Raw genomic sequence first — 26178 nt, forward strand, 5'->3', positions numbered from 1 at the left:
GCGGGTCAAACATTGTAAAACGTTTAATTAACCGATTATACGACGATTACAGGTTGATCGTTGCTGAGCAGCTTGTCTACGTACACGAAGCTAAAGACGACAAGGAACCCTCGGAATTGCCTTCACCCTCGTACGCGTAGTGTCTGACATCGTCAAACGGATTCGTGTCAGGATCCTTGTCACAGCTCTCCTTTTTGCCGTCCAGGAAACCGCAAATATCTGGTACTTCATCGGGCGCTTTAATGAAGAGGAATAAGGGAGAAAGTAAGTAAGAAAGATATACGTATAGATGATTTTGTTGCGTCGCCACCCTTGCATTCCTCTCACCTCTAGTTTGCAAACCAACAGGTGCTATTTTCGAATCGATAGGCGGGTCGTAAATAGTACGCAGAACGTTCAAGTCATAGCCGGTGTCAACCTCGCCGCCTCCTTCGTCCTCGTAATTAATAATATTTTCCCTGATATCGTCCATGTCCTTGTACAAGTCGTCGGTCTTTCGCCTGTGCACCACCACCGCTAGCAAAAGTATCAACAATATCGCTACGCAAACCAGTATCGCCACCAGAAAGTTAGTATCGATTCCAAAGGAAACGGCCTTGGCCATTCCGTGATCGCAGCCAGGATCCGCGTTTCTAGATAACGACGGCATTCCCAAGTTGTAAGTCTGAAACACGGGAGAATCGATTAGTTTCGTCCGTCAAGGACACTTGTCACGTCTACTAATTCATTAACCGTTTTTAATTACATTTCCATTAAAGGTCATGTTGCGTATGCAACCAACAAAGCCCCTGTCCGTCGGCTTGTAATCCCAACCCAGTTGCGAATGCAACTGCGCCAAGTTGCTCAACGACCCTCCGACTTGCATCGGGCTGTTTACGTTCAAAAATTCGTTCGGCCCTTGCGGTGCTGTTAAACTCATGCAAGCCGAGATGCCGCAATTATCCACCTTCATCTCGATTGCCTGTAAAACGAACGAAAAGTAAACGATAAATCCATTGACTTTTACAGCGATCCCAAGAAACGAACGAAACGGCACTTACGTTCTTCGTCCAGTAAACGTCAATCTTGTGGCTTTTGCCATCGGTGAGTTTGATTTGTCGCTGATCTAGCCTGGCGGTGCCGGTTCCGTAATCCACGTAAAGAACCGCGTATCCCTGTTGCAGCTCCAAGGCCATAAAATCCTGAATCTTAATTTTAGGACTGTACGTCATCGGGCCGAAGTAAAACACCAGACCGTTGTCCACGTGAGGCGTTATCTCGAGACCTAAAAATCGTGCGAAGATTTTGAATGAACGATGAACGAGGAGAAAGAGAGGCGCAAGGAGAATGACGAAAACTGACCTAAGTGAGAATCGTCGCAAGCTTGACCAGGCGGCGGCATCACAGCCCATCCGTCGCCATGGAAACCGATACCGAGGAGCTCGCATCTGGGTCCTTCGAGACCTGGCGGACATTCGCAACGTTCGGCAAGAGGTGTGCCTCCGTTCAAGCAAACTAACGGCTCGGCTATGTGACAGGTACAAAGCGGGTCCACGATCGCTCGTACGCCGACGAACGAACTGGTGTTCGTGTAAACCGCGTACGGCTCCGTGCTGACGTTCAAGTAACTGCGACAAGAATTGTTGCAATGCAGCTTCTCGAAGAGACACTCGTCGATATTCACCAGTAACACGTCGGTCTTTAGCTCTCGCTCGATTTCTTTGGTGTGTTGTGCTAATATCGTGTTCAGTTTCTCGGGAGCGTAATAGGGGCTACCGTGAGCCGAAAATCGTACGTCCAGCAAATTCTTGTCATTGTGATGGGGAGAATGAAGCACCGTGAACACGTCCACGTTCTCCACCGAGGTGTTCAACATGTTTGCTATCCTCTCTTGGAATATCTCCTTCTTGCTGACGCCGGATTCATCGGGAGCGACAAACTCCTCGGCGTTCATTCCGTAGAAACGCACCGAGCCGGACCTGGACACTGCTTCTTCGGGCAGCTCTCTTACGGTAACGTTCACGTAAGCGTTCACTTGATGTCGCGGGATAAGCAGACTATGCTCGGTCACGACAAACTTCAGAACGAACGTGTCGTTGGACACACCAGACAGCAAGGTGATCATGCCGGTTTCTTTGTTTAAGCGAAAGCCTTCGGGCGTGACGGAGGCCCAAGCGAAATGTTTGTCAGGCAAGTCCCAATCGTCCGCGTCGTTTACGTACACCCGACCGATCTCAGTGTCGGGCGCCTCCCCTTTGTAGTTGTACACGAATATAGAGCTGGAACCTTCGGACATCGGGTTGTCGTTCTCGTCGCCGATTATCACGGTCAACGTTGATGTTCCCGTCATCGGTGGTTGACCGCTGTCCGTGATCGCTATTGCGATATCGTAACTCTTTCGTTCCTCGCGATCGAACTTCACCCGCGCAAACAGATCGGCGTCGCGAATCGCAAACTTGTCGAGAATCGACTCGTCGGCGGTATTCTCGTCGATCTGGAAATGAAACGGAGGCCCGTTCTCGTCCGAGTCCCAGTCCCGAGCTTTTAATTCGGTGATCTTTCCAGGCAGTTTGTTCTCGCCCCAAACCACCGGATACGGCATATCGAGGAACGGTGCATTGTCGTTTATATCGATCAACGTGATGTTCACCATCACCAATTCTCGCAATGCGGTCGGAGAACCGTCCTCGTCCCGCGCCATCACGATTACCTGAAACATGTAACGCGATCCCCGTTGGAATACTTCCTTACCGATTTCCACCCTCATTCCTCGAAAGATACTTACGGTCCACATGGAATAACCATACGGTGCGTCTCGGTCCAGTGGTTTCTTCAATGTCATGCAGCCGGATTTATCGATACCGATCAAAGGTTGTTGATCTTCTTTCACGATGAAATACGCAATGTGCTGATCGGCGTTTCTGTCCTTTATGTCAGGATCGTAGGCAACCACGGTGGTGATGCATCCTGTAAAGTATCGAGTGTCGTTTAGCCGCGTTTAAATCTGAAAACTACGTTTTTCTCGAGTCGAGATCTTACCTTCGACCAGCGTCTCTTCTTTGATCGTCGGATTCTTGTTGAAATCCTCGAAGACCGGTGGATTGTCGTTCACGTTCTCGATAAAGATCTTGACTTGGGCAGTGTCGTTGTACACGCCGTCGAACGCTCTGACGGTCAAGTTGTATTCCGTGATCTTTTCGTAATCCAAAGGTTTTTTCACGCGAATCTTGCCGGTGGTGTCCTCGATATAGAAGCTGTCGTCTGTGTTACCGTATATAATGCTGTAGGTAACCGGGCTGGCGGTGTCGGAATCGAGAGCCTTCACTTCCGTGACCGGAGCGTTGATATTCGCGTTCTCGAGGATCGAATTGGCCGTGTAAACGGCTTGAGTAAAATGAGGAGCGTTGTCGTTTTTATCAGCGATCTCGATTCTAAACACCTGCTGGCCCTTGTTGTGCTCGCCGGTTTTGAAGAGAGCGCTAGGAGAATTGTCCACCGCGATCACCTTCACGTTGTACGTGTCCTCTTGTTCTCTGTCGAAGGTGGTTAAAGTGGTGATGTTGCCGGTGTACTTGTCGATGGCGAACAAGTCGCGAAAATTGTCCAGTTCGTAGGTAACCTTTTGCGAAACGGAACGGTAAGATTAGTCGATCTTACTATAGGTAGAAAATAATTAGGTCAGCTGATAATAAGGTACCTGATTATGAGCAGAAGTTCCATCGGCGTCGATGGCTCGCACTTGCATCACGGGTACACCGGCTGGTTCGTTCTCGAGTACGCTACCTTTTTTCATTTCACGAAACACCGGAATGTTGTCGTTTACATCCAACACCTCGATGTCGACCACGGTCTCGGCAGCCAATTGGTATTTATTTTGAACGCGTACGATTAACGTGTATACCGTGTTGCTCTCGTAGTCGAGACGCCGCGCGAGCTTGATGTCGGCCACGTCCTTAGTCGATTCCAATCTATCGAGAAGAAAAGAACGTTGCATCGAGAAGGAAGACGGGAGTGTCGCAACGACGAATTCACCCTGGATACCTGAACGTGTTTCCTTTGTTGGTTTGCTCCGTTCTACCTGGGACCAGTTCGAAGAGAACACCGCTGTTGTCCCCGCTGTTCGAAACGGCTCTCAATCGCACGAGGCTCGCGTCAAAATCGCTAAAATTCTCCTGAAGTCGGATCGGTTCCGAAGGTCTCGGCAAGAAAGCGGGAGCTTTCTTGTGAGACTCGACCACCCGAATGTCCAGATCGATCACGCTCGATTTTTGACTTTCACCACCCTGGTCTTCCGCCGTGGCGGTCATGCTAAACTTGTAGTCCGGATTTCTCTGCAAAAGTTGCAACCGTTGATCATTGATCGTCTATCGCGAACCAGACAGTTCGAACCCGCGATACTCACGTCGATGGTTTTGTTCAAAAATATCACGCCAGTGTTGCGATCTATGCGGAAGTAGACGCCGTCTTCCGCCCTTTTCGGTGACAGGCTGTAGTAGACGACCGAATTGTTGCCGTCGTCGATATCCGTGGCGGAGACCCTCATCACCTCCCGTCCCAAAGGTAAATCTTGCGGTACTGACTCGGTGTACGCCTACGCAACGAGCATCGCGTATCGACCGGAAAACAAACAAAATTTGCTTTCGTTCGGAACGATATCGTTTCAATTCCTCCTTCTCTGATAGCGTCTCTTTTCTGTTTCTGTTTTCTTTCTAAAGAAAACCTACGTGTGCATGCGTTGATATCTATGCAACGAAAAAAGCAGCGAAGGCACGATCGACAGGATCGCGCAATTTCCCCCACCCGAAATTGTAACGAAGCTTGTTCACGATTTTGGTTAGCTAGATCCTGCCGATCGAATTCGCGCAAGCGATCGATCGTGAAACAAAAATGACACACATGCATCCTCCTTGGCATTCGCAAGTATACATTCGCATTCGTATTCGCATTCTTAGCATTCCCACCCACGACAAACACTGAAACAACTTTTACACCGCAAAGATTCGAGACCAACCTTCCATACGTATCCACGAAAGACCTGAGTTTAGGAGAGAGAAAAAAAAAAAAAAGAAAGAAATCGAAGCAGAAGATGGTTAGTGTGACACAGTCGTATGATAAAAGGTGAAAGTACGCGTTTATCGATGAACGATGCAAAAAGTGTTCGTTAGGGGAAATTCGATTGGTCCGGTGGCAAGGCATGCATCCTACGAGGCGACGAAATACGGGAGAAATTGGTTTTCGCGGTCGTCGAGGAGACCTCGAGGATTCACGCTTGGAAATCCTTTATTCGTGATTTCGAGCGGCGGTAAAGTAAGCAACGCGGAATCGCGTGAAAGCGATTCGACGTTAGCGATCGGTACGCGTGAAACTATGGACGAATCGATTGACCCGTAAAACGTTCGATTCGAATTCGTTTTCCCAAAGACACGTACCACTTTGTCGAAAACGGGCGAGTTGTCGTTCACGTCCTCGATGGTAACTTTAAACGTGCACACGTCGTCGAGCTGAGGTCTTCCATTGTCGGTCGCCAGCACGGTCAGGTAAGCCTCCTTTTCTCGAGCTGGCTCGTCCCTGTCCAACATCTGCGTCGTTCTGATCAACCCGGTCCTGTTGTTGATCTCGAATTTCAGCTTTTCACCCGGAGCGGTGACGAAGCTGTACGTGATCGTACCTGCGAACGGGAAAACGTTCTACACTCTGACGCTTACGACAGAGCCGATCGACTTACCTCCGTCGTCTGGATGGTCCCTGTCCTCCGCGTGCACTTGAATCACCACGGTGCCCGCTGGTTCCTCCTCCTTCACAACCGGCCCGTAATTCGAACAATTCGAAAACACCGGCTTGTGATTGTGATTTTCCCCCTGCTGCATCTGCCAACCCGTACAATCAAGATTCAGTTGAATTTCCGTTCGAGAACGTACGAAAGATTCAGCACGGAGAGGAAAACGAAAGAAAATGTAATAAAGAAGGGAATCGAGAAGCACTTACCGTTAATTCTTCGTCGATCGAGAGCTGCGATCTCGCGTCCAGGTGTCTGGAATGCCTCAATCTCGTAGCATCGGCTGAAACGGAAAGAAAACACAGGACTCGTTAGAAATTCCGCTTTTTCTCCCGTACAAAAGGCAGACGGAAGGCGCGCGAGCTAGGGATCCTCGAGGATCAGGAGCAGGCTTTTCTCTCTCGTTCCCCGTATCCGGTTGGTTGGCGCCGTAACACGGCCCCGTAAAAGCTTTCGATTTTACGCTGACGAGACGACGCGTTGTCGAAAGGGCGATAAATAATCGACGACGAACTCCGCGAAAGATCGAACCGACGTCGGCCCCAACGCGTCTCGACTGCCAAATCGTCCGATAATTATTTCAATTTCCCTCGTCGCGTCTAATATATACGGTGTAGAAAAAAGCGTAAAGTAGATTTCCATTAACGAAGCTCGAGTTAATACAGAATTATGAAGCGAACCTGATACGAGAGTGTAATTGGTAATTAACGTATCGATCGGGGAGAGGCGTGACAAAAAAAAAAGAGGAGAAAAAAGATAAATCCGAGGCGCTTCGAAAACGCGGGGAAAAATTGTGACGGGTGGAGCGAAGAGACGTATAGTTGGGTATAAACGGTGTAAGAGGGTGGTACGCGCGAGTTAACCTAGTTTCGTTCGAGCTCAGGCTCGTCCGCAACGCGAGGCTTCGCGAATCGGATAAAGATTCGAGCTCGGTTCTATGCGATGAATTTCAACGAAGGAAAACAGACTAGGCAGCGTAGACATACACGCGCATTGAAAATTCGATTTTCCATGGAAACGGGAAGCGATCGGAACGGTTAAGAAGAAGGACGTTTCGTCGCGTCCAAAGCGTTTTCGGTTTGCCATCGTTTGGACCGTTCTGACGGCTTGATCTTGCACGTTAATGCACTTAACTCGATTACCAGCGGAGTTGCCGGCTGTGTTCGGCTTCGATCACGCTCCGAGGTACGCTCGTAGCTGGTAACCGACCGCGTCTTCCCGAGTGCACCACCGACGAGGATGTCCGGTGCAATCTTCGCTGTTCGAAAGCTCGCAAGCTCGCTAACGAAACGGATTCGCGAACTCTCTTACGAGAGGTCGACGAACCATAGATAACGATAGATCTTCTGGTCGCTTCGATAAAATATGATTCCCGACGACCAGACGAAGAAGGAAAGATCGAATTCGTCTCGGACGAACGTATTTACGGAGACATTGGCTTTTCGTGACTGTATCTTTCAACGGTAACGATTCTTTCGCTCGTTCGATGTTCGGACGGCTCGTAAAAAGTCGGGAAACGCGATGCCAGTTATCGCGTGTTCGTTGGTTGTTATCGGTCAACCTACCCTCGAGACCGCTCGATACATCCTCGATACACGTTCTGCGGGCAAACCTTCCTCGAAGAAAGTTTCAAAGTTGAAAATTTCGTTGATCAACCGCGAAACTTGCCCTCTATTTTCGACTCTTCGTTCTAAAGTAAATCGTTAGGTGATCCGCGATTGCATTAACCTTACAGTTCGTTCGTTTTTCTATCCCCCAAAGAATCGAATAAATACGAAAGAAGAGGTAAAGCCTAAAGGTTTCGCCGGCACCGGTGCCGTCGTCTCTTTAATCCCTCGACTCTCTTTCGTCGACGAGCGACGACGAGCCCTCTTGTCTTTCACCCTCTCTCGTTCGTTCAAACTCAACTACGGCTCTCGTTACACCGTTCCTACCGTTGATTGCCAAAGAAACCAATGACGTCAAAGAGACCTCGAGTTGTTCCTTCCTATTATTATCCGGAAAGGTTTTCTCCGACCCTTTCACCCTTTACTCCGTAGGCACGATCGACCGGTCGATCGTGGCGATTTTGCAAATGTTAAACACGGAACTCGCTCAAAGGAGCAACGTCGAAATCGGCTCGACTGCCGTTAGATTAATAAACGATTCCTTGAGCTAACGAAGTCGATTTGTGCAAACATTCTTTCTATCGCGATACAAAGAAATTGGTAGGGCTGTAAAGGTTCGTTCGAAGAACAAAAGCAAGATCGATAAGAGCAACGTTTTCGCGGTTCGTCTCAAATTTGTTTCCGTGAATTCGGGAAAAAACGAGCCACCTGTTGCTGAATGAGAAATCGATGACCAACGAGACGCATGAAAATTTCGATGGACTTGCGGCGACATTTCAACGAGCAAGTTGTACTCGGTCAATCGGTAGCACTGTTATCCAGGCGATTTCCATACCACGATGCTGCTAATTATCTGCTCCCTGTCGTCGCATCGCGTATCGCAACGTATACTGGAGCATCCTTCTATCGATCGATATCGAACGCGTTCAAAGGCAATTGCATCAAAGAGCCTCCATTGTCGCATCGGTCAGTTTTAGTCGAACATCGATAACGCGTCCGATCGCTTTGGGAATAGCTACCTGCAGACTTCCTGCCATCCGAACGAGTCATCGATCTCCAAACCGATCGATCTATCAGTTTTCGAAGTTTCTTCCCCGGATGAATTTCCGTTCGAAAACCTATGGCAGCACCGAGAGTATTAATTTTTCCTCGGTTTACTTTTGTTTCCTCAACGAACGCGACTAGATATTGCCGCGGTAATCCTACTTCCTGTGCCGTGCGCGTCCTCTTCTCCTTTTTCTCAATTTTTCTTTTCCTCCTGCCGTCACGAACGCGATTCGCCACGCTTCCGTGGCAAGATCCTCCGAAAATAGATTCCTTCGTGAAAGTGAACGACTCGACTCGCAGTGAGAATACGTTAGAAGTACGTAAGGGTAGAATGGCGATGCGGGGCGGTGCGGCTAACGTTGCCGAATCGATTGATACTCGTAACACGTTTTAGCACCGTTCGCTCGTCGCCACGGATCACTCTGCGGTGTCGAGGTAAGACCGAGGGGGGAGTCGGGGGAACCGGGCAAATGCAATTCCTATTATCGAAATCGAGAGCTAAGAGGAAACGTGACTTTGTCTCGCTTCCCTTCGCCCGTACGGAGCGGAGAGACGGTGCGGGTTACGGTAATACGTTCGTGCAACTGCGCGAAACCGCCCGCAGCTGCCTATGTATAAGTTAAATCGCGAAACTAGGACGATTCCTTTGTCGGCCGCCTACGCTTTTTCCTCTGGTCGAAAACGTGACAATCGCGTTATTAACCCTTTGACTACGGCAGCGTACCCTTTGTTTGCGCGAGCAACACAATCGACGTTTCTCGCGCCTACCTCCGTTGTAAAATAATAAACTATCTGTTGCGCAGCGCGTTACTTTGATTTATCGCTAAAAACTTGAAACCGATCGATTTTCTAGACTTCCGTATCGTGGACCGAGGAGATATTAGTTGTCCTAGTTACGCGGTTCGTTCCCTCCTTGTTCTCGTATATTCGGTAAATGCGAGGAAGCGCCACAAGGTATTACCGAAAGCGCCACGTTTTCAGGAGGAAGTCACGGCTACGGCCGCCAAAGTTTGCAAACAACCATGTTTCGTCGTGATTCACTCCGCGACGGCTCGACGGCTCGCCGGTTCGAGGGAAACAGCTTATCGCCTCTACAAATATTCGCCGGCAACGTTTTTCTCGAGTGGTCGCGTTCACCTGCCATTTTTTCGCACCCTCCGTGATAACCGTGTGCAAGCTTTGATATCAATCGATAACGCGCAGTTGATAGGAAAGAAACGCAACGGAGTGGCTTAAAAACGAATTCGTTGATCGGAAAATAAACCGCCCCTTCGACGTTGAAACTTTCTCGGAGGAAGACCAGACCAGGAACGCATTCCTACTCCCTTCGCGTCTTTCCGGCGAGGGTAATCTTTTCATTCCCGGACACGTGTCCCTAATTCCTTGGCGTTTCATTCCATTCCATCCCGTTCCATCGTTAGAGCCGTGCCTACCCTCGTCTAACCATTTGCAGAGGGTGCGAGGCACGCATCGTTCCCTCCCACGCGATCCATCTTCCAACGAACCCTGAAAAAGTCACGAAACGAAACGTACAAAGTCGCTCTCGAACCTTTGCTCGTCGTCGCTTCGTTTCTCCCTTATGAACGATTGAAAATATCCTGGAAACGAATCGATCGACGAAACGTAGAGTCAGACGTCCGTTCCAACGGACCAGAAAAATTGCCAAAGTCAAACGCGAGATCAAAGTTGCGATTTCTTCGACTCTACCCAGTTTACGGGCAACGAACTTTCCGTTCGGATTCACCACCAAGGATTACGACATGGATTTAGCTTACGCTAAGTAGCTTAGCTTCTTTATCCGTTACTTCTACTCGGCCGCGGAACTCGGAAAGGCGTACGTCCCCGAGTAATATTGGATTTGGTGCGTCGTCGAACGCAACGTTCGATCGTTTCTAACCGAGTAATCCGTCGAGAGGACGAGACGCGATCACTCGCGACGACGCCGACGGTCTTTCAACGGAATCGTTTCCTCCGAGTCGCTGTGTTTCAGGATGATCCGAGGGATCTAGCCCGATTCTGCATAATCGCGGAGGGCTAAGCCACGCGAGCGCGGATCTCCAACGACTGCTGCGTCGGCTATTATTCGTAGCGTCGTCTCGAGAACGAGCAACCGTCCTTAATGGTTTTACTCTGCGTTTTCTAGATCCACCGTATAATTGCTTCGTTGCTCGTCCGGTGATCCGCGCGTGCCGCGACGCCAAGCGATTCGCCAGGCCGAAGAAATTCCAGGGGAAAAGAAGAAGCGTAAACGAGACGCGTGACAAACGTGAGGAGGTTAAAAGGTTGGCACGCATTCCTCTCTTTTGTACTCGTTATCGAGCGGGACGGCTTGGTTGGCGGAAATTCCTTGGCTCGTTAGAAAGTCGCTACGTCGTAGTCGTCGGCGCGACGCGATAAAACCGGCTGGAATTGCGGTTAATCCGCAAAGTCGGGTCGAGGAACGCGTGTCCGAGGGTGGGACTCGATTCGAAACGAAACGCGGGACATTAGAGGCGACGTAGGCGCGGAGTAAAAGATCGCGAATTCAGGGATGAAATAGCGGGGTGAACGTAAGCGAAACGACAGCTTAATCCTTGTCGCGGGGAGAAAAGAAAAGGCAAATGGGTCGCAACAAAGGTTTAATAACGCGGCATAGGACATTCCTTTTGCGTATTTTCCGAGCTGGTCAACATCAGCCGTATCGGAGGCAACATTTTCATCAAGCTTTTACAGCCGGTTGTCGCATATTGCGTTTGTTTTCTCATTTTCATTTGAAAAGCAGAGAAAGGAGACTCGTTATTCCTGACGCGACGCGAAAAAACCATCTCCCACGAGAAGCCACGAGGAGCTTCAGTCGGAGAGATTAAATTGTAAACGACGCGAGTATCGAGCAGTCGTGTTTTTTTACGGTTCCTGCCCGCTGCAACGCTCGACGTTCGTTATCGTAACTGGTCAAGAATTTTAATCTTCTCCAGGGACGAGAACAAACACCGTCGACGTCGACGTCGGCGTCGCTCCAGCTCTAGCAGGGAACATTTTTTCGGAACGACGCTTCGTATCGCGTTTCCCGACGAAACGGTCAACGAGCCGTAAAGCAGAAAAATAAACCCATCGATCGACACACTCGCAAGATAATCGGATTAATCCACCGTTCACCGATGGGACTTTAGCTGTCCATTCGAATCGACTTTGAATCGTCTTCTCGCTCCTGAAGAATAGTGGTCGACGTAATCCGTCGCTACCCCCTCCTTTCATGAGATTTTCGAATCGTTTGCGGCAAGGTAAATATTTTCGCGAATGATAACGAAAACTATCGCATTGGTGACATTTGCACGAGTTAACCAATGATGGAAGCCGCGGTGAGGGTGGTGGCGAGGTCGGTGGTGGTGGTGGTGGTGGCGGCGGTGGGTGCATGGGTTTGGCGATGGTGGTCAACGGGCAAAAGGCGAGCGAATGACAGAGCATCGCGTCGGGTCGAGAGTTGGCGAATAATTAGAGAGGAGAACGTAACACGGTTCCCTGTACTTTTCCAACGGTTGGTTCGCGGCACGGTAGGCGGTGGGTTTATTGGGCAGGTTAGCGAAGGTAGCTAGTTCGGCCGGAAACTCGTTTTCCCCGATGGAACGGGAAACCGTGATAACGATTCGTTGGCAAGGAAACAACGATACAGAGAGAGTGGTATCGAGTAACCTGCAAAGATGTTTGCGCATACCGCGTCGACTTTCACCGAAAACAGTCCATCCGCACTGGAACAATCGCTCTTCCATCCATCTCTGTTTATAGCCGTTCGACGCGTACCCTTCCTCGCGGCCAGCTACGGCACCCCTCCGACACGTTACCCATCCCTTTCTACCCCTACGTATATGTATACGCGTATAATTCTAGCTACCGCGTTTTCCGTCGCGTTTATTTTTCATTTTTTCGCTCGGATAATCGGGTTAGCTTTGTGCGCTTTTCTCCAAATCAAAATCAAAGGAAACAAACGAATCGACGCACGTTTGAATTTCTTCTACGAGTCGATAATTAATTAGTACGTACGAGTTGGCCGAGTGGGGTGAAACACTTGCAAAAAGAACAGTCGGATGGCTACCGAAAAAATTGCAAAAGAATAAAAACCGAGGGAAAAGGGTAGCCGTTATCGCCGCCACATAGTCGTTATTAGCCGATCGTTAGTCGCGGGAACGCCTTTAATTTCATAGCTTCCCCATTACGTATCGATCCGCGGTAAACTTAAAACTGGCCGACTTTCGTACGAGGCGTCGTTCGATCGAAGTCGCTGCGTTGTCAAATTATTTGCGACAAAAATTTTTAATTCGAACCGGGAACATTCTGGGAGAAAATCAGTGTCGATGATCGAACGAAAGAGAAAAAGAGCGGGGTTGTAGGTATGCTAATCGAGAGATCGACGCTTCGTATAAATTGCATTTTTACCGTAATTGCGCTCGAATGGTACGGTTGACCGGCCGTGCACGTAACGAGCTATCACGAGCGTACGTTTGCCACCGGCTACGTGCCACCGTGCCCGCGTTTTCGAAATTTCCCAACTACGCAATTTCCTGCGTCAACTTACACGATAATTTATGCTTGCAATGGATTCCCCGGGGAAGGGACTCGTTCAGTTAGAGGGCTGACGCGTCCCGTTGGAAATTCGGAACCGGCAGGAGAAAAAACGTCGACGATCAAAGGGGAGTGGCGTGTCTATTAATCTTGCCGGGACACGAGAAAAGTCTGGAAATTATGAAGGATGAACGCAAACGCGTAGCTATTGTTAAAATGGCGTCGCGGCGACGCGCTGCTGGGCCGGGCGGAAGTTCGTGCCAGGGAAGATTAAATTTTACCGCAGCGGGACACGTTGGCTCGCGAACTTTGGCAGCCGGGCTCTCGCTTTAATTCGCTAATCGAGGCTCCGCGCTGAGCCTCGCCACGCCGATCGATCCTACGAATCGAAATCTCTACCCAAAGCTCGTCTACCAGGGGGCCGACGGGGTTGTCTTCAATGAAATAATGGTATAATTCGATGAGCGCGTTCGCAAAGGGGACCCTAATGGTTTTTCGTCCGCATCGAGCAGAGTCGATGAAAGTCGCGCGAATCGTTTGCAAGCTTCGAGAGGGAGGGTGCCAACGGAAGCGCAGAATTTCATTTCACCGAGAAGGGGAGAATTCGCGAAGGGCCGATAAATAGGATTGCCGCTCGAACCGTGGGACAACAAGCGCACGCAAACAGATTTTCCATCTCCGTTCCGCTGCACGCGCCGCGTCGAAATCGACAAATATCGTTCAGTATCCTCAAGAAGAAAGGCGATTTTTCGCATTTACTCCGGAAATTGATGACGTACACAGAACCCGCATGCCGCAGCTTTAAACGCGTCACGTCGTCCGTTTTAACGAAACTTCCCGCTTATGCGTAACTTTTGTCAACGTTTAACCAAAAGCGTACCCGCGTTGAATCCCAAACTCTGTAATTTCGCTCGCGAATAATCGGACTGCGATAAATACTGTCCGAAAGAATAAAGGATTAACGAAACAAAACAAAGGTCAAGACGCGCACGAAGAAGGTAAATCAAGAAAAATGGCATCGATCGCTTAAAAAAAAAGAGGAAAAAGGGGAAAAGCTTCGCGTACTCGTCACGAACAACGATCGGTGAAACAAATTGTTTCGCGTCAATCGAGTTTGATAGCAGGCAGATTAAGTTCGAAATTCGATGGTAAGCCCCTCGATATCGTCGGTACAAAAACAGAAATTCCATTTCCATTTAGTCGCGCCACAAACGCTGTTCCCCGGAATATCACGATCTCGTAAACCGACCACGCGCACGGTTCCGCGACAACATTGTCCTCGTAATTCAAAGAGATGCCAAACGATAAACACCCTTTTTCCGCCCGACAATCCTGCCGTGTGTGTACCTTCGCTGGCCGATGCTTCATAGAATATAAATCGTCTCGTTTCGATCGTTTGTCTTCGTCGTAATCGACGCGTTTGTTGGGAACCAGTGTCCTCTCGGAACAACGGACCTCGACGGAGCCGCGAAATCGTCTGGCTCGTGCCTCGCCGATCCGCTGAATCATAGCGTTGCTTAACGTCGTTTCGTTAAACGACAAGAATTGTGCACGCGAATTTATCGGAAATTTCGCGGCACGAATAGCGCAACGCGACCTAACGCGATCGTGCGTTACGACACGACATTTGAAACACACGTACGCCATGCAAATGCGATCAATTTGTGAATCGTCGGTTCGTTCGAGCAACCAGCCGTTCCCTTCCTCTGCCAAAAGTTTGGCCGAATTTGGCAGGAAGGAAGAAAGGAAAGGAAAGGAAAGGAAATGAAATAGCCGCGGTGTGATTTGATGTTGTAAAACAGACTGTAACATCCCACGGGATCTCGATTCGGTTTCGTCGAGAGGGGAGGAACCCCTGCTGTTTCCCGTGGGTCGTTCTCCATCCAAATACTAGTCGATTTCTCCCCAAGACCGACCGGATTCATCCCCGTGTTCTCTCTCCCGTTCGCCCTACTCTGCCGTCGCCATCGTGTCTCGCTTCGTCAACGGTCACGCGCCGTTCCCCATATATGTACATTATCCCAATATACCCAACTGCTTTGCTTTACCCGAGTCCTCTCGCGTACACACCCTGCCAGCCGATTGTTCGCGTTCGCTCGTACGCTTCTGCACGTTTACGCGTGATTTCGAATTTTCGGAACCGAACGATCATTGCAGCGTAAAATCGTGATTCCCTGATTAGAATATCAGTAGTTTCGAGAGGGAGGAGGAAGAAACGGTTGCTCGATGGAGTCGGAAAACGATAAAAAAACAGTTTCAATCCGGCAAAGTAGAAAGTTTCCGTGGGACGCTTGCCACGCCTCTTCCACCTTCTTATTCCTTTTTCATCCTTCTGCGTTTTCTTATTTCCTCGAATGGCTCTTTTCCCGTGCCCTCGGTCTGTCCGATTGTTTTTCCTCGGCCTGCGGGTCGAGCACTCCCTAGTTACTATCACGCGCCCCTGCATCGCGTCCTATTTAATCGTCGAACGGAGCAAAGAAACTTTACGCCAAACGAATCGGAAGGACAACGTTAAAATACCGATCGAAAATCACGAATGGCACCGAGTTTCTCGCTAAACAATTCGTTCGAGGAGGAAACGCGGTGCGTTTCCGTCGGACCGTTTTCGACGGAACGCTTTCCAATCGACCGTGTTTCTCTCTGGACGAGCTATAAACGTGATTCGTTCATTGTCAAAGACGTTCTCCTCTCGAGGGTAAAAAGCGCGCGTCCGACGATCGATCGGTTTAACTGGGTCGTTTTCCCGGTCAGCGGTCGAGTCTTTACACCGGGGAGGGACGAATTTGCAAGACGGACAAAGGAAAAGTAAGTACCGGTCGAAGGCTGAAGGGAAAAGAGAAAAGAGCAATCTCGAGCGAGATATGGAATCGATCGAAGGTTAGGAAGCAAAGGGACGGGTCAGCTAACTGTGTGACGGCAACGGTGACATCAGAGTCCTGGGGTTGCTATGTAATTTCTAGTCGGTTGTAGTCCAGGTCCCGCAGCGTAATGCCTACATAATACGATGTAAGCATTGCGATGCGCCATAGAAGCGAGTGGTTCGCGAGTGGTTCTAATGTAGATAGCGAGGCGTTACGGGAACGGGAACGGGAACGGGAACGGGTACGGGTACGGGTACGGTATGCAGTCGCGAGGGAGAAACGGACGGTGGAGGCCGAGTTGGCACGCGGGAGGGCCGCGCTTCTACCCTCGGGGAATATATCGCACGGACGCGTATACCGATCGCGCCATTGATCGAAACCCGACACGTCCTCGTTACGTCAATTATTATCGAGCATACGAATTGCCGGACGCTTCGCTGCGAACGTCGCTTTCCAGGGTAATTTCCCGTTGGAGTACATTCCGTGCAACCTTGTTCCTCGCTCCCTCCCGTTTCGCGCGTTACGTTCCATTCTGTTCCTTTTCCTGCTATTCATAGCCGTACCGTGGACACCGTTTATTCGCGGTTAAGAAATTTTTCGTCTAGAACAAACGCGTTCACGTATCGCATGCAAGCGTCAAGTATGTTCGTTCGGTTGTTCGTTGGGAAAATATCGAAGCGTTCCGTCGAGCCGCGATAAGCGCGTATCATCGGGCCAAGTACGATAGCAGTTTCTCTTTTTCTTCTTCTACCACTTCATAACCAAGCGAAAGGTCGATCCTACACGAACGCGATATTTCCCGAACGACTCGTAATATCCGTGATCGTAAAGTCGTTTCATCGTCGCGATGCCTGTTTCTTATACCGCCTTTCTACGCTTCCCCGGGTCTGATAAACGTTCCCTCTTTCCCTCGACTTTAACGATGAAATTAAACCATTGAGAACCGAAATAGATCGGATAGAGCACGATTCGCCCTTTAGCACTGTTAAGGAAAACACGTTCTCGACGCGATAACGATCGTAGCGATAACGATAAACAGCTTTCCTGCTGGCTTACGTACAGCTCTAGGCATTTTTCCTGCGATACGGTATGGTGAGCGGGAAAAAGATCGTTTTTTTTCACGGGAATCGAATCGCTGGAAATTCGGCGAAATTGCGGGTGAATCGAAAAACTGCGAGTTGCTCGCACGAAACAGTTCGGATCAACGGCGATGGACGTCCTCGTTACCCCGACGATCGATCGCAACGAGCGACGCGAAACGCACAGAGTTCGCGACCTCGGCCAAACCTCCGGGAACAAGCTATTTTAAATGGGTCGAAAGCGTCCTGATGGATCGTGCAACTTCTTCGACCGGAACTCTTGCTCGCGACTCGCGTCGAGGATCGTATCGAGTTTATCGACGTAAAATTTAATCGAACGGTAATATTACCGATAACCGATGGTTACGTTCTAATAAAACCGAGAGGAAAAGCGAGACGAAAAGGGAAAGGAATACAAAGCATCGCGTAACACGGTTGGAAATTATTATCCCGCGATTCGATCGAGCGACGAGCAGCAAACTTTATACGACCGGGTTATGCTGGGGATGCATGTACACCGGTGTCTACGAACGAACGGTCGAGTTTTGCCGTGGAAACTGTGCCGAGCGAATCACGCGATATCGAAGCGTGCACGAGTTTCCTTGGCTCGAGCTGAATTTCTCTGGAACCTGCATACGAAAGGATGGCTGGATAGCGTTCGATAAAGGTATCGACAAAAAAAGAAAAAAGAAAAAAATGATAAAAATGAAAACAGTGGGAGTGGCGTAAAGGGGAAACATTAAATTTTCATCGGCGCGGCGCAGCGTGACGTTGAACGATAATTTATGCCTAGCAATGTCAATCGAGCCGCGAAACGCGTCGTGGCGAACGCGCGTCGACTACCGCAAAATTAGAACTAATTTTCGATTTAACTGCGACTCGATAAATAGCCTATGAATATTCACGAAGCAAGTCGAACGAATCAGTCGGATGGCCGAATCGAAAGCGCCAACCCTTTCAGCGTCGCGTAGCCGTGTAAAAATCCGTCCACGGGCGTCTCTTTATTATCTGCCTGTAAACTTTTCAAAGGTTTCTCGCCGGGGGAATCGAATTCGAGCAAGACGATTGCCGTCGCGTTTCTTATCCGACAAGATCCTCTGGCGGAAACGGTAAACCGTTGCGCGTACATAAGATGCGTTGGGGGGAAAAAGGAAACAAGCGAGAGGGAAAAAAGGAAAAGAGCGGAGGTGGATTTATTTTTAGCAGGCGCCGCGCGTCGGGGCGGGAGGAGCGGAGAAGCGCCAGTAAGCGCCTAGGGTAGCGTAACTCGTTGACGCGTACACTCGCTGCTCGTTGCTCGTTTACGCGCCGCGAGAAACAACGAAGACGAAAGTATCGTAAACGAGACGGCATCGCTCGTCGTCGTCGACTCGAGATAATTCCTGAACGCGCAACTTATTCTTCTCGCGATGCGCAAACAGCATAAATATTTCTGTTGAATTTTCTCAATACTTTTCGACGAAGGAAAGCTGTGTAACTAACAAACTTTGCCAGCTTGTAGAGCTCGTCGAGCTGAACACGCCTGTACCCCCTTTTGAGGGCAGACGGCTAATTGTTTAAAAGATATTAACAATTACAGTTAGTTACTACTCACATTTTGAAGTATGACAAACTCGCACATACAACTCGCAATCTAGGATCCACGGTTCAAATCCTTGGTTCCCAACATTTTTTCCTTTTTTTTAATGGTAATTTGTCTCTTTTTGAATAACTATTACATAAAAATTATCATTAAAAAAAAAAAAAAAACTTGTTGGGAACCAAGGATTTGAACCGAGGACCTTCAAATTGTGAGTCATGCATCCGCTCCGTGGTTAAACACATGACTCGCAATCTAAAGGTCCTCGGTTCGAATCCTTGGTTCCCAATTATTTTTTTTTTTTTTTTTTTTTTTAATGATAATTTGTCTCTTTTTGAATAACTAAAATTCTATATAATTCTAAACTAAAATTCTATATTCTATTTTGAATAACTTAAATTCTATAAAAATTGCAGTGTATGTAATTAATTATTAATAAATGTAATGATTATAGCACAGTTGTAATAGTTATTCAAAAAGAGACAAATTATAATTAAAAAAAAAAACTTGGGAACCATGGATTTGAACCATGAAACTTTAGATTGCGAGTCACGCGTTTTACCACAGAGTTAACCGTTTGTATTTGTGAGTCTGTCATACTTCTGAATGTAAGTAGTAACTAACTTTAATTATTAATATCTTTTAAACAATTAGCCATCTGCCCACAAAACGGGGTATAGGCGTGTTCAGCTCGACGAGCTCTACGAGCCGGCAAAGTTTCATTAATAAGCAAATGTAACATTTGGGTAGTTCTCCGTATAAGTGCACGCGGAAGAGGAAGAAAAGTTGCCGATACAAATCGATAAGCAACATTTTTCCCCCGTTTGTCTTGCCCTTTTTCCCTACTCGGGCAGGACTCGCGGAAGGGCATCGCATCTGTTCCCCCTTCGCGTCTCACCACTTTTGCTTCCATCCGCTCCTTTCATCAATTTACCCTCGCACCACCGAGACGGTCGGTCTAGTTTATTTCGTGCATTCGGCATGTTCGGTTTCCCTCCCTCTCTTTTTCACCCTTAACCAACCCATAGAATCGCAGCTGTGAGCCCTGTGTTCGTGAGTGACGCGTACACCCATAAGTAGGTAGACGCGTGCTCGTGGCTCGTACACGTACGCGCCTCTTGATGCACCCATGACTCACAGACCGAGAATCCACTTTGTTCTATTGCTCCGATCCCCCTCGCCTTCTCGTTGCTGCTGCTGTTGTTGCTGCTTTTGTCGATTGCCCGGCTGGTCTATTGCTTTTTCGCTCGGCCGTTCCGGCAACGCTGCGATATCAAAGGCACGTTCGCGCCGATTTTATCCTTCCACGATAACGATCCATCGAGAGTGGCGATGTAACAATCCATGTACCTGTCGCTAGTGGCTCGTCAACGATCGACGATGCAACGTTTCAAAAGCAACAACGCGTTTTTATTAAAGCTTCGCCAGCGAATTCGTGCAGTTTTCGAGGCAGCCATTCCTTTGCGCCACGCGTCGAGGAAAATTCAGGAGCCTGTCCGTATCGTTGAAAAGTACCCTCGTATATTTTTGGAAAGAGATCCGTAAAAAGCACAGGGTACGAACGCGCCACCCTACGGAGAACACCCATGAATGCATTGTATCTTAGTTATCGCGTAACAGCTGCGCTTAATAGTTTTCAGCCCCGTGTTCATGGGAGAAGAACACCGGTCCGCGTTATTTTCGGTGATGCATCGGGGAACCGATGGATCCGAATGGAAAGATCAAAGCGGACGAAAGGTTGGAGGGTGGGAGGGGGTCGGAAGCACATCGGGATCGCTCTTTGTCCCAGAAGCGAAACTTTGATCGAATCGAAAACGTTCGTTGGATAGGATACGATCGAGCGGAGAAACAGTCGGACGAAGGCACCTTCGCTTCGTCAAATCTCGCACTATTGAAATAAATCACGATTTACAAGGAAACGTTTTTCACCGAAATAGATGAAACAATTTCATGATTCGAAATAGCGATTGATTTATTTCCATATTTGCACGCGGTTGATATTTGCGGTCTGATTCGTTTAAAACGATATCCTCTCTTTCCTTCTGTTTTTCGATTCGTTCGTTGACCTCTTTCCCTTGTCTTTCGCTGTTGTAATTTGTCACGAGTTTACCTGAAGAAAGGGATGATCGCGCGGAAAGTTTCACTGAGGAAAATGATGTTTTCTTTGCGAGCGTAAAACGAGGACGATTTTAACGAAGAGTATGGAAGGGTGCTCGACTAGCGCTCTCCTTAAAATCGAACGACAGTACATAATTATTTTGCGCTGCCGTCTGACGATGTTTGCCTCTGAAAGTACATATATGATTACCAGACGGAACATAATTAATGGTCGCGATAATGCTCGAACGTTCGTCGAGCGACTTGAGAAGAACTAGAACGCGTAGCTGCGTCTTCGTATGTCCGAAGACGGTTCTCGGTTTTTTCGCCAAGTGGAGGCGGTTTTAAAACTAGCTTCTGGATCTCGTTTGATCGATCGGTTAACAGAGTTATCGTGTCCATGAATTTTAATGCTTCGAAGCTGCCGCGATATCGTAGGCACGCGACAGATACAGTTTTCGATGAACGAGGTCGTACGCCCGGGCCTGTAATCTTGTTAAAAAATTATGGATTTCGCGTGGACGACACCGAAAACGGCTGACGTTTATTTTACGACTACGACGACGACGACGACGATGACAACAACACCGGGGAAAAAGTTGAAGGATAACCGTAACTCGGTCGGGTTAATCTGTTTCTAAGGCGAAAATCTGAAAACTCGTTTCACGAAGCGGGTGGATCGTTCGCGTATGGGTAGCGCGAAAAGAATAGCGATCAATGGCGAATTCCCTCGGTAAACAAAGGAAGTAATTTACGTAGGAAACGAGCAGGGGTGCCAATTGGAAATCGGATTGGATGAAATTCAATTAAGAATAGAGGGAAACTGGTGGACGCGTTAAGGCGCGACCGATGAGTTTGTAGATTCGAACCTCTGTCCGCGCGTTCGGGAATCGGCCGGCTGGTTGGAAACGAACGAAATTTCACGGTTCGACAAAGATCGATCGCAACGTCGGTTAACGTTGCGCTCGCATTATTCTCGATCAAGATTCGAAGCGTTTACGATACCATGGCTGCGAAAAGCCTCCAGTGTTCTCGGTTACCTCGAAACGCGAGCCGATTCAAAGGGAACTCGCCGTGCTGGTTAAATCGAATTACCTGTCGCAATTCGCGATGGCTCTGGGAGGTTGCTCGGTTCGCAGCTAGCGAATTCACGGACGACGCGATGCCCGGCTGTCCTTTCGAACAATGTCTCTCCCTTCTCTAACAGCTACTTACGTTAATGAGTTACCGACCAAGAAGACGTTAGGCGAACGCAAAAGCGCGGTTTCCGACGTCGTCTTAGCAGACGCGCCTCACCTCTTAGACCTACCAAACGAGCGACCCCTTTTGCGCCAGCTCACGGTCCACACCAATCTCCATTACTTTACCTCGTTACGCTGCCCTGCCACGAGACACCGTATCTTCCCTTCCAAACTACCACTACCATTATCCACTACTGCTACTACTCCTACTAACCGTCGCAAGTTTCCTCTTTCCTATCCTACCCACCTTCCTTCCTGCCCTCCGTGTCACCCTTACGCTCTTTGCCATCCGGATGCTCGAAAATTATCCGATCCTTTGCTAACGAGAAGGAGGGCTCGCGTGTCCTTAAAGCAGTCGCCTACGATAACTGGAACGATCGGTCGTTACCTTTGCAGGTGTTAACCGGGTCAGCGAGGGCAGCGCGAGATTCGGTGTGCAGCGTTCGGTCAGAAGCGCGGTTCGAGCGATGCATCGAACGCCGTTTCTCACGAACGCGACCTAGCCCTTTGTGTTCGCCGTTCTCACGTTGCGCCGAGGGACGAAGGGACAATTAAGTAGCTACTCCCCCTCGGGGATCGGCCAAGCGAGAACGCGCATGCCCCGGCAAACCGTCAGGAACTATCTCATGACTCTTCTTCCTTTACCTCGACGTTTAATTTCCATGGGTTGTTCGGCCGGTCGATGGGAAACGACGTTGCGTCGAGAGAAACAGGTCGGGCCAGGGCGAGCGAGACGCGAACGGTAACAGGTGCGTGCAACGCGCGGCTCTAAGCCATCCTGCTTCTCTCCGCTCTTCTCCGTTCAGCTCCAACTCGACCGACCGACCGGCGCGACGTGGATGATAATAAACGATCCACGATAAAAAAAAAAACCAGATGCACTCGCGTGGAAACAGTGCACCGCGAACGCAAATGTTTTTTCAACCGATAGTTTCTTTCACGATATCGACGATACTTTTTCTAGCGATCGTTAACGCGAGAGAAGGGGTAAAAGAATTCCAACGATCTCGCGATGATTAAGAAAATTTTCTTCCCTATGCACGCGTTGGCTGAGGATGGTCACGAGTGAGGCGAGCCGGTGAATCCGTACGCGTCGAAGCGAGAGGCCGGAGAAGGAACTCGTACAAGAGAGCCTAACGATCGTCCGCGTGACAAGACCGACAAGAATGTCAATGACGTCATTGATTCAGGTATACCGTGTGTGAGTCAACTCCACTTCGGAGTTCTTAGAAGCGAGTTCGTTCCGTTCGGTTATCAGACCCGCTCCTCCTATCGTTCGAGCGTACGCTTGCGCTTATGCGTCTACGTAATCTATTAATAAATACGTGGGATTTGGTCGAGGCAGCTGGCACGAATAACCACGATGGATGAATGTCCGCGTCGCGTTATCTATCGGGGGCACGCTACCTCCGACGAAAAGGGCAATCTTCCTTTATTCCTATCGCTCTCCCTATCCCTGGCTCGAATCGACGATACCTTGCCTTATATCTAACAGATACATAGATGCATAGCTGGATCGTGCACGAAACTCTTAACGTCCGCGAGTAGGTGGCAGACGATCGTTTACCGAAAGTAACTCGATCGAAATTACCTGTCCTCCTTCGGAACGAGTCAACGTAGCTGACTGATGCTTTCTCACGAAACGTAACGTAACGCGAACGAGGCTAGCCTTTCTCTTTCGTATCGCTGTTCCAACGTACGATTACGATTCGAGTGCCGCACCCTGATAAGGGAACTTTTCAACGAACCCGATCGTCGTTCGACGATAACGCGTTCCCGGTCGATTCTCGGTACATTCGAGCGATGCGATGGAAGAACCGTCATCGACCGTTCCGAAACGATTTCTTGTAGGCGTCCTGTTAGCGAGCAAAGACCGCTGCAAACGACGGGCTATTTGCCCAAGAAACGGTACGAAATCTAACGGAATCGAGTTGCTTTCTTTTCCGTTTCAGACTCGTTTCGGTGTACACGCTCGGTCGCTTCCGAACCGCTACCGCGGCTATCGATTTACCATTAACATCTCGGTTAAACTTTACCAACCAACAGCCTAAATGCGTCCGGGTAGACATCTGCTCTCGTCTCTGCAACTGATTATTTTTAGATGAAACGGTTAAAAATAATCGAACCGAGCTTCTTTTCTCTTCCTCCCTAAATAACTTCCGGAGATTAAATCCCGTCCGGGTGGTTTCTCTGGTATATCCGCTTTACGTTACGCTCTTTGTAACTTTGACGCAGAGAATTGTGTCGGCGCGCGGAAATAAGGAGCGCAGAAGAAACATCGCGTTAAAAGTACGTAGAAGACGAAATATTTAACTGTTACGAGTCGGTTCGTTAAAGGTGCGAGCCACGTATACGATCTAAACACGAACTACGTGCTGACACGTACGGCCAGGAAACATTTAGAGAAACGCGAGGCGACGCGACGGAGCCGTGGCGAGTTTGTTGCGCTTTGCTGCTCGTGGACAAACAATAATCGCCGCGAACGAACGTTCGCTACCAAAAGGAAATATGCTTTTACAGTCGTACAAATGAACGTCAAAGGGTGTACGAAGAGAAATTAGCCAACAAATTTACCGACCAGTTTTAATACCCGAACGAATGGGAATTCGTTTAAACGCGATAAAATGATACGGGACGATAAAACTGCAAAGGTAATCGTGGTAAAAATATTCCCGGCTACGACTACGATGTACAATTAATGCGGTGTATTTAATTTTTCGACGTTATCGTAACCCTTGGGGTCCGTTTGCGCGACACAATTTGCCAGATAACTTATGCCGTTTCGCTAATCGACGTTTCAATGCAGAAAAAAAAAAAAAAAAAAAAATAAAATCAAAAATAAAACGGAAGAAATATCGTTTATCGTTGCGGATAAATCATCAAGATTTTTGTTATCTCTGTCGTAGAATCTGTGAAAATATATCGCGCAAACAAACTCGTGGCGTTAAACTGTCCGAGGGGCAGTATCAAAAATTCCGAGGGAAGAAACTTGAGGAAACGTTGAAATCAGCGAAAGCGCGAGATGCAAATAAAGGAGGAAACTGATTTGAATAGTACATCGTGTCGGTTTAACGCAACTGAGAAAATAATACATAATCGCAAAGCCGAAGATAATGGTGAATCGTAAACGAATTGGTGCGCATCGAATTTGATTTCAGGAATCGATTCGATGTATTGGAAACGTATTGTGCGGCTTGCAATTAGCCTAACATACTAATTGCTCGTATTCCCAAGCAGTACGCGGTACATCTCTCGTGAGTTAATATTCCAGGCGTTTGACTGACAGCCTGTTTCCTTCCTCCTGCCACCCGTACAGACACCTATCATTGGAAAATAAACGATAACACGATGCACGTGCGTACGAGGCTGCACCTACGCACCTGTGTATCCAAAATATTTCAGCTTTCCAACTGACTAAAAATATCATATTCGACGATTATATCATAATCTGCGAAACAACCGGAGAATAATATCAGTTTCGGCAAATTATACGCGCCTCCGCCTTTGATGTTCGACCTTTTAATACGCGGCATATGAAATATAGGAGACATATGAAAAGTAAAATTGCATTTTTCTTATTTCGCGTAAACCAGATTACATCGCGCGTCACCTCGGCAGGGGGACAAAGGGGTAAATATAATATAAAACGTTGATTATACGAAATCTCCCAAATGCGACGAGATTAGGAACAAACTGGTTAGATGAAAAATAAGCGTCACGTTGCCGACCACAACGATTTCGAGTTACATCGATCGATGACTCGACGTCTCTCGTCTTCCTGAATTAGTCATCCCGCGATCGAGAGGGTCTTTGATCGGCGACAGGAAATTCGGCCGCCTTGGCTGTCGGAAGAAAGGAGTAGCTCGAAAAGTACGCGAAGCATTTCCCTCGGCTTCTTCCTCGTATAACCCCCCAACCACTTCCCATTATATCTCGGCGTACTGTCAAGCCACCCCTTGCGATGCGTAGAAACGTCACACACCCCGCAATAAGATCTTTCTTCTTTTTTCTCCAGGAAAAAAGGGGGTGCAACCGTAACGAACGACTCGACCGATTCCGACAGTATCGAAAGCACTTGGTCCTTCGTCGCGACGTTCGAGGACAAATCCGTGGAAAAATGCAGCGCGGTTGTTTACTCGGTAAAGCGGAAGAAGAAAAGCACCGACTCGTTTGCGAGGAGCGAGGGAAAATCGTTGATGAGAACAGGGTTCTCCTTCGACGAACGAAAACTCCTCAAAAGTCTTGTTTGCGAATCTTTCTTCTCGATCCTAGCCGTCCTCTGCTTCGATTCCACCTCTGTCCTAATCGAATTTCCCCGGAGCAAATCCGCTGGAGAATTGCAAACTGGTCGAACCACGAGCTGTTTTAAAGTCACG

The 26178-nt window shown here is 48.6% G+C and overlaps 1 protein-coding gene across 1 annotated transcript in view; it reads right to left on the reverse strand.

The window, feature by feature from the left end:
- shg (DE-cadherin) overlaps positions 1-26178 on the reverse strand; it is a 35362-nt gene that overhangs the window by 2555 nt on the left and 6629 nt on the right. The window contains exons 2-14 of the mRNA XM_034324004.2: positions 5965-6038; positions 5705-5846; positions 5409-5647; positions 4382-4570; positions 4021-4310; positions 3677-3947; positions 3019-3598; positions 2765-2946; positions 1342-2689; positions 1041-1264; positions 746-961; positions 328-664; positions 85-237 (exon numbers count right to left, since the gene is read on the reverse strand). Coding sequence (XP_034179895.1) covers positions 85-237; positions 328-664; positions 746-961; positions 1041-1264; positions 1342-2689; positions 2765-2946; positions 3019-3598; positions 3677-3947; positions 4021-4310; positions 4382-4570; positions 5409-5647; positions 5705-5846; positions 5965-6038 — 4245 coding nt within the window. The remainder of the gene's footprint in view (positions 1-84; positions 238-327; positions 665-745; positions 962-1040; positions 1265-1341; positions 2690-2764; positions 2947-3018; positions 3599-3676; positions 3948-4020; positions 4311-4381; positions 4571-5408; positions 5648-5704; positions 5847-5964; positions 6039-26178) is intronic.

Source organism: Osmia lignaria, chromosome 11 (genome assembly GCF_051020975.1).
Source record: "Osmia lignaria lignaria isolate PbOS001 chromosome 11, iyOsmLign1, whole genome shotgun sequence".
Classification (NCBI taxonomy): Eukaryota; Metazoa; Arthropoda; class Insecta; order Hymenoptera; family Megachilidae; genus Osmia; species Osmia lignaria.